The 8,874-nt window shown below is 36.7% G+C and overlaps 2 protein-coding genes across 3 annotated transcripts; both read right to left on the bottom strand.

Moving 5' to 3' along the window:
- Nucleotides 1-370: 370 nt before the first annotated feature.
- LOC133873894 (pentatricopeptide repeat-containing protein At2g37320) lies at nt 371-2,500 on the bottom strand. The gene has a single exon (XM_062311688.1). It carries the CDS (start codon nt 2,484-2,486, stop codon nt 918-920), a length of 1,569 nt encoding a protein of 522 aa, XP_062167672.1. The 5' UTR covers nt 2,487-2,500; the 3' UTR covers nt 371-917.
- Nucleotides 2,501-5,154: 2,654 nt separating this feature from the next.
- On the bottom strand, nt 5,155-8,259 carry LOC133873491 (dirigent protein 17-like). Of its 2 annotated transcripts, none has more exons than XM_062311192.1 (2): nt 8,028-8,259; nt 5,155-6,071 (listed from the first exon to the last, which is right to left on the bottom strand). In XM_062311192.1, the coding sequence occupies exon 2, from the start codon at nt 6,047-6,049 to the stop codon at nt 5,477-5,479; it is 573 nt and encodes a 190-aa protein (XP_062167176.1). In that variant the 5' UTR covers nt 6,050-6,071; nt 8,028-8,259; the 3' UTR covers nt 5,155-5,476. The 2 variants fall into 2 exon arrangements, with proteins under 2 accessions (XP_062167176.1, XP_062167175.1); XM_062311191.1 differs by having other exon boundaries at nt 5,155-6,092; nt 8,028-8,258.
- Between the last annotated feature and the right edge of the window lie 615 nt (nt 8,260-8,874).

Genomic DNA, 8,874 nt, shown 5'->3' with positions numbered 1-8,874 from the left:
TTTCTTTTGAAGATATATATATATATACACACATGCCAACTACCAGAGACGGAGGGAGGGGGGGCTGGCAGGGGCCATGGCCCCCCCCCAATTTCCTTGAAAAAAAAAAAATTTAGGTTAAAAAAAAAAAAAATCTCAAAAAAAAAATATATATATAAGCTAAAAAACTAAAAATTTAGCTTATTGGCCTCTACCAATAATTTTTTTTTACCACCGGCCCCTGCCCATAAGAACTTCTGGCTCTGTCCCTGCCAACTACTCTTTGAAATATTATCCTCTTATATTTTGCTCAAGGCAATTGTGCTCGTGTTGCAAGCCAACAAAAAGATAACCTCATTCGACTAGTTTTATTGGCATCTGCACAGAATCAGAAGTTGAATCCCACCAGCTTCATACAATTCAAATTGTCTTTAAGTGAAGCACGCCTCCCGTTTACCCCAGAAAGGTGGGTTGTTCTTGCTGCCAGGATTAACAAAACTGATGGACCCCTTTGTCCAGTACTCATTAATATCTGCACCAAATTATATTCTCCGTGATTCTGCCACATCCACAAGGATATTAATACTGGAGGAGAAAAGGAAAACACAAGCAACATATGCTGTTTCCAGGCATCATATCAGCAGGCAGTGAAAGGCAGAAACCTCAGTAATCTTGCTCCCAGACCCATTCTATAGTCTTATCATTTACTCTTTCCCAAAAGTTACCGTGAGATGGAGGTCTGTCAAAAACTCTATCCCGTGCTGTTTATAACACTCTTGGTGACTTGCAAGGAATTCAGTTTTTGTACCATTTGGATTCTCTTATTGAAAGCTCTTCAACGAAGAAGTAAGCATTCGTCCAATCCAAAATCAAACTGCTTAAAGGCAGGATACATCAAGTGAAGTAGATAACCACATGATGGTCTGCCATTTCTTAACTTACCTTATCGGATACATCACATTGTCAACCTCCTCCTCATGCATTTCAGACTCATAGCCTAAAGTTCTCATATGGTCTACCAAAATGTCCAAAACAGCAATAATTTCGGTCACTCTGGTGTTCGAATTGTCTTCTACTCTAAATTGGTAGACGCTATCTTTAATTTCAATCCAGCTGCACCCTGGATTCGTTTTCAGCCCTCTATCTTTCATCAATTTCCGCATCGTTGCTGCCCGATCCCAGTACCCCACACTGGCATACAAATTTGCCAACTGCACGAGGGTAGCAGGGCAACCAGGTTCCAGCAACAGCCTGTTCTCTGCAGCCTGGATGCCAATCCAGACACTCCCGTGAAGCCTAGAAGAAGATAGCAGGGAGCCCCATATAACAGCATTGGGATAGATAGGCATTTTTTTAATAAAATCTAGAGCCACTTCCAGTAGCCCAGCCCGGCCAAGAAGATCAACAACACATGAATAATGATCTAGTTCTGGTTGCACACCATGTTCAACCATCCAATTGAAGTAGAACCAGCCTTCTTTAATGAGACCTGCATGGCGACATGAAGAGAGGACACCAAGGAAAGTAATGGCATCAGGTTTAGTGCTTTGCTTCTTCATTTCTTTGAAAAGATCAATAGCTTGCAGTGCAAGCCCATGCTGGGCATACCCTGCAATCATGGAGTTCCACGATACAATATCTTTACCATCCATCTTTTCAAAAATGTAAAGCGCATCTTCAACAGCCCCACATTTGCAATACATTGAGATGAGAGCATTAGCGATGTGGACATACGAATCAAAACCCATTTGAATTGTTTGGCAATGAGCACTTCTCCCATGCCCAAGAGCTCCACTACCTGTGCAAGCACTCAAAAGACTCGTGAACGTAAATTCATTGGGTTCCAACGTCGAATTCCTCATCCGATGGAAAAGCTCCAAACACACATCAACCTGCCACTCTTGTGCAAACCCAGCAATAATAGCCGTCCATGACACCACATTTCTCACAGGCATTGCTTCAAAAACCCTATACGCATTTTCTAACTCGGCGCATTTGCCATACATACTTATCAAAGAACTGCCCACATACACATTGTCAACGAACCCAGTTCTTATTGCTAAGCAATGGTACTGAATACCAGCACGCAGATTACGCGCAGACCCGCATGAACTCACAGCATATGACAAAACATTCGCGTCGACTCCCGCCCGTTCCCTTTGCAAATTACGCTTAGGAACCAAATTCTTCGAAGAAGATAATTGAAGCATTTCATCGAACACGTCTGTGATCCCAACCTTTGAATTTGAACCGTCAGAATCATGGCTACAATCTTGGTTTGAATCTGTTTGTAAAATGTTTTGAACGAGACGAAGATGGCTTTGGCGAGTTGGGTTGACACTGGGTTTCGGCGCGATAAGGTTGAGAACTCTCAGCGCTCTGTCTAGCCTCTTGTTTTGTGGTGTCTGTTTTCGTGTTTGAGAAGTGTAAGGTTTAGGGTGTGATTGTGTTTGAAAATCACAAGAAAGTTTCTTCCTGAAACAGCTTTGGCGAAGAATACCATTCATTCCTAGTGACGCCCATGAAGCTCACCGCCGATCTCATAATACGAGTATTTGAGATTTCAAGAAATAAGATCCACCAAAATAAAATAATATATAAAATTTAAATAAATAAAGGAAACTAATTTGAATTAAATACCTTATCGGTACATAAGTTTTAGGTTTTTTTAAATTTAGTACCTGCGTTAGTGGTAAAAACTCATTTAATATCTCTGTTACAATTTCCGTCCAAATATTAACGATCTGTCACGTGTCAACCGCTAAGATTGACATGTGGCATTATATAAAAAAAATTAAAAATTAAAATCTTTAAAAAATTATATAAAATTATAAAATAATTTTTTTGAAAAAAAGCCCCTAGGCCGGTCTGGGGTGGCCTCATTTTTTTTTTTTTTTGCCATGGGGTGGCCAGCCACCCCCATCATTTTTTTTTTCAATTTTTTTTTTTTTAAATTGTATTATTTTTATATAATTTTTTTAAAGATTTTTATTTTTATTTTTTATTTTTTTTATATAGTGCATGCTGTTAATATTTGAATGGAAAATGTAACAAAAATATCAAACAGGTTTTTACCCCTAACTCTGGTACCACCTATGAAATAAATAAAAACTTAGATACTAAATTTTAAGGAATTTGATTCTTGCACTACACCATCACAACAACTGCACAATAACCCCTCACATGAGGATGGGCCCTAGTGTGTGGGTCCCACTCTCATGTGAGGGGTTGTTGTGCAGTTGTTGTATTGATGTTGTAAATCTAACATTTTCCAAATTTTAAAAAGCTTAAAACTCAAGTACCAATAGAATATTTAACCCTAATTTTAAATATCTCCAAACTTTTAAAAATGGACAAATAATTCATTCAAACTAGGTTAAACGAATTTCCTTCAACCCATATTGTAAGAGAAATATATGTTTTTTTAATCAAATTTCTTTCAACTTTATTAATGCTATTAAAAAAATACATTTTTTTTTCACATATTCCAAGGACATACCAATGAATCAAGAAATGCTATGATTCTTAAATATGATTTATTAATTTATTCAAAAGTAATTCGCGTGATCATGCACCTTTATGATTATAACGAAAAATGTACAGTTCGTTGGATCTAGCCTATTCTTGAAATAAACAACTCACACTCTATTTTCAAAAAATATCAATACACCGAATGGTTCCGGGTTGTATTGTTCATAAAGAAATCTCTAATCAACTATAAAACATAATCCATTTTGCATTGTATCTGATTTCTTGGTTCGAGAGTTTGGAAGAAAACTGTCCTTCAAAAATTGCAATTTATCCTCTCAAACAGTTCAAACCACTAGACACTTTAATTTGTTCCCTCTGTCAGCATTTACCTATTAACTTACATGAAAAATGCATCACGTGACCCATATTAGATGAAAAACACTCCTATTAGATGTGAAAATATAATTATACCAGTAGATTAGATTTTTTTTTTGGCTTGTTAAAAAAAAAAAAAAAAAAAAAAAAAAGCCTTCCCTAGCCATGGCGACCTACAACTAAGCTAGTTGTGGGTCTCTCTTGCCATGGAGACCGAAAGCTTGAATCGCTTGATTGTGGGTCTCCTCCCACTATTTATTTATTTTTTTTCGATGCAGGGATATAACCGTATAAAGTACATTTTAAATCATTTGATCTTTTTTTGTCTGATTTAACAAAAAAAATCCTAACAAATGGGACTAAGTGAGAAGGTTAACTAAGTAAAATAAGGGTTTTAATTAAAAAAATCCTGCTTCATGGAAATTCTCCCAGAGGAAGCCATTGTTGGCCAGATTAGATTAGAGGTGCGGTCTAGAATTTTGGCTAGAGCTCCGGATAAGCTTGAGGCTAAAGATAGTTCTATTATTTTTTTTATTTTATTTTTTATATTAGTATTAAAAATAGTTCTATTATTCACAAATGGAACCTTCATTCTCTTTTGTAATTGTTTTTGGTTATGTGATTGCTCTTGTGGTTGTAGCTGTTTTGTTGTTTGTATTCTGTGCTTGAGCTCTGGTATTTGTTTTCTAGTAGTTGTTTTGGTGTTTGTTGCAATTGAAACTTGAGTTGTTTCCAGGGTTAGGGAATGAGGTTCCAGTCTTTACCGGAGAGACTCTCTGTAATGTTGAGCTAGTTCTATAAAGTTTAATCCATCAAAAAAAAAAAGGGTTTTTTATTTTTGATTTTTTTAAAAGCATAATATGGAGCATTTGGAGTCCATTGCAACTTTTTAAAATTTGAAAAACATTTGCAAATTTGGTTAAAGTTAGAGGGGAATAAATGTAGTTTAAAGAGAGAGAGAGAGAGAGAGAGAGAGAACAAAAAAAAAAGAAAAAAAAAAAAAGAAAAAAAAAGAGGACTTTTGAGACTTGTGAGAAATAAGAAGGGTCAAGTTGGAGCCATTTAACCAGACTGTCCAAAGGTCTTGCATTTGATCAAAACGCCAAATGACATGTGGTTAGATAACTTAGATGAATGGCCTAAACGACATCCGTTTAATAGAATTATCTAAACGACTTACGTTAATGGAATGGCTTAAAATGACACGCATGCCCCCCCCCCCCCCCCCCCCCCCCCCCCCCCCATTTTTGTTAGCAGGTGTTCAAGCTGCAATTTTTGTTACTGTGGGAGAGTATAATCCCACACGCAAAAGTTGAAAAACTCACAATGTAATGATGTATACCTTCATTTCCGAGGACAATTTTTGGATAGCAAGCCCACGAGAAAATTCCAACATTTTGAACACAGGTTCCAACCAAGTATAGCTAGTTTTGTTGATTCTAATTCTACTACAATTGCATCACATTGACAAATTACAAACACAACAAAAATTTTGGACTAAAATCATCAGATTCTCAGTTCCATGTCCACCATGTAACAACGAGTATTCACATTTAGGCTTCTCTTCCCAGTGGCATAATGTTGTTTATCAATGTTGCAAGGTAAATCTTCTGTTCATAATTTCCACGAAGCAGTTTATACCTTCTGAATTCTATTCATCCTCCTTTGAAATGGTACCACGGCCACCTGCTGATACTTGCTGTGAACTATTGAACACTGTCAATGAAGCCTCGTCATGCTCTGCAATCTTCTTTGCCTTGCTTCCCAAATTTTTGGCTTGATAATTTCGAGATTGAGGCACATTTTTTCCAGACCTATTCACAAGTTTTTTGTTTTTTCTGATAGTCTTCAGTGCTAACGATCTCAGTGGAACTGTTATGTCCAAGGGCAGGAGCACCTCTTCCAATTCATGCCAGTCAAGATCTTCAAAGTCGCCATCGTCATACACCACCCTGTACCACCCTGCATCTTTGTCAAATTCGGCAACCATACCAGAATAATAGTGCTCCCCAAACAGCTTTAGAACTGTTCTTCCTTCCAACCATTCACCAAAAACTGTATTCCCGCTTAACTCTGCATCATTTACAGTGTTACAGAGAACAGGAGTGCTGTCACATGGGGATATGTCAGGTACCCCGTTTATAAGTATAGCAGGCTCTCCTGGTAACTTGAAAACCTCTGTCGACGAAGACCCCAATTCCTGCTCTGTGCCTGTGTTTTCCATTTCCAATAGTCTTTCTAATAAGCTTGTGAAAGAGCGCAAAAATCTGTGAGAATAAGAAATGACTATCCGTTCTTTAAATAAGCATAATATATCATATTGAAGCTTTTGAACTTGAGTAGCAATAACAATTTAATACAGATAAAAGTCAACCAAGCGAAACAATAAGCATGTGAACTGGAGCTACACCTGAAAGGCAGAAGGCATAAACGTGGTCTTGAGCACATCTACAGTTCCCATGCACTTGAATAAGACTAGAAAAGAAAATACCCTCTGTCCAGAAATGTGAAATAGTCCCATTTCAAGCCAGACTAGGTAATTTAAGGACCATGAGACCCGCAATTATTTATCCACAGAACATTCATAAGTCTTGCTTCATGGCTATATGCAACATGGGCTCTCTGTGTAAAAGTTGTTCATCAAATGTTACAAAACGAAATCCTCAGAGAGCAAATAGGACTTCGGTTATTATTGTGAGAAAGTTGCACCAAGAATTGGTTGTAAAGTCCGTCATTCCCCTTAGTCTATTTACCAACACATTTATCAAAACAACATGACAAACTCGTGATCTTTGCTTTAGCTGAGGCCTAATCCCATTTCCAACTCACTAAAAAGTTCATCAGAGATTTACCAAATGCTCATTTAGGTTTGTTGGGTTCTTTTTTTTTCGTTTTGAATCAGAACAAAAACAACCCAAAAAGTCATCTACAATCTCCATCCAGCTCAAGTATGAGCAGAATCAGCTGAATAATTTCAACCAAACTACTACTAACTCGCATAGAGTGTGATAAACATGGAATACTGTAAAATCTAATGTGTTTTAGTTCTCTCGAAAATGTAACCACTACTCATTCTAGGGACAATCCTATAAAGTTCAAACACTATATGGAACTGAATCTTTAAGCATTACACTTGCCCACTGCTAAATTCATGCATAGATCTCTATTGAAGGAAGTCTTAACTATTAAAAAGCTGCTAACATATATGTTAACCCACCACTTATCCCAAAAGCTTAAGCTGATAGGAAGAGGTAAATTTAATCACTTAATCAATACTTTAGCACTCCCCCTCATGTGTGGGCTCAAACTTCCCTTTAATAAGTGAGACCCAACACTTGGAATATTAAATTGAAATGAGGTGAATTGATGAAGTCAAGGTTCGAACTCAGAACCTCTACTCTGATACCATGTTAAATCACCACTCTGTTCGGCTGCATTTAAATTCGTTTTCTATTTTTAAACTCAATCTTCCAGAATCTTCCACTTTGAGTTTGAGGAAAGATGTTAGAATATATGGAAAATATATCATATTTTCCGTATATTCCATATTTGGTTGATATTGTAATATTCTCTATTTACGGGTTAATTGTAATCAAATCGTGAGGATTTGATTATCATACTTTGTATTTACTCTAAACCCTATAAATATAGACATTTGTATTGTAGATAAACAAGTCAATGAGCACAATGTATCATTTAGGGCTAAATCGTAGTGGTGGACATAGGTATCTAACACCGAACCACCCGTAATTCCTTGTGTTTTCTTCTCTCTCTTGTTTCCGCTTCCGCCTTTATTATTCTATTTTAGATTTCTACAACATAAATGCTCTGAACCACTTTTATCTCAAATTGCCAAAAGTAGCACCATATGGTTTTCAGTTTTCACTCTCATCATTTATAGCCTTTTATTTGGTCTCTCACTCTTTCGATTTATCTAGTCTATAGAACAAAATCAAAACACATTTACAATTACGAAAAAAAAAAAAAATCTATATTAAATGACAAAATTAATTTTTTTCATTTCCAACGTGAAGGAAGCAAAAATCCTAATTCTAATTTCACCAAAAGCCACAAACAGATTGTCATTAACAGAACCGGCAATAAATTTCCATATTTCCAGCTAATAGCATCACATTTTGCTCATAATAAACTATACGTGAAGATTGGAAGCATAGAGAGACCATAAAGATTAAAGAAGTTACCGCTTTCCAATTCTCCCAAATCGTTCGTCAAACAGAGCGTTCCAAAGCGGATTGCAGCTCAGACGACTTCGAAACCCTAGAAATCTCGCCCTTCCCCTTCAGGAGGACCCAAAGGTCCCTGCGAATGGAGCTCTTTACTCCAGAAAGCACCAAACTTAAATGCAACTGTCTCAGACTCTCAGGTAGTAATTGCAAAATACTGAAATAGACTTTCCTTTTTTTGATTTTATTGTGTTTTCCGTCCATCGTTTTATTTAATTTGGTTGGCACATGCAACTTGTTTTTGACGAATCGGCTAGAGTTAGATTATGGTGTTGCTCACTTAGACCAAATAATGGTTATAACTTTTTCTTTTTTCCCTTTTTTTTTTTTTTTTTTTTTTTTGGTTTAATTTTTTATAGATATGATTATTTACTTGTTAGTTGTTACCATAGTTTTCTTTATTGGCCAATGAAAAAAGAAAAAGTCAATCCTATCAAGGGTGAATTGTAGTAATATCCTAGAGTTAACTAAGTATTAATCTAGAAAAAGCCCGCTCAGTTTTCTCTTTGAGCTTTAGCCTTCTCTCTTAGGAAAGAACCATACAACCTCCCTGTCTCCTTTGCTGTCGTTGTTTCTTCTTGTGTCTCTCACACACCATGGATACTTCTCAACTCAATATTCAAGCCTTAATCGCTGAAACAGAAGCTCTTAGTTGGGATGGTTCCGCTCATTTAATTTGGAATCTTTGCCTATGGAACACCCAAAACAAGCTTCTTTTGGGTTGATAGGTAAACTCTTGTATGCCAAATCTCTCTATCCTCAATGGGTTCGTGATACCTTGATAGCAGCTTAGAAGTTTGCAAGC

The sequence above is a fragment of the Alnus glutinosa genome, chromosome 7 (genome assembly GCF_958979055.1).
Source record: "Alnus glutinosa chromosome 7, dhAlnGlut1.1, whole genome shotgun sequence".
In the NCBI taxonomy this organism is placed as follows: Eukaryota; Viridiplantae; Streptophyta; class Magnoliopsida; order Fagales; family Betulaceae; genus Alnus; species Alnus glutinosa.
The sequence above is the reverse complement of the archived record's forward strand: the minus strand, read 5'-3'. Positions and strand labels throughout refer to the sequence as shown.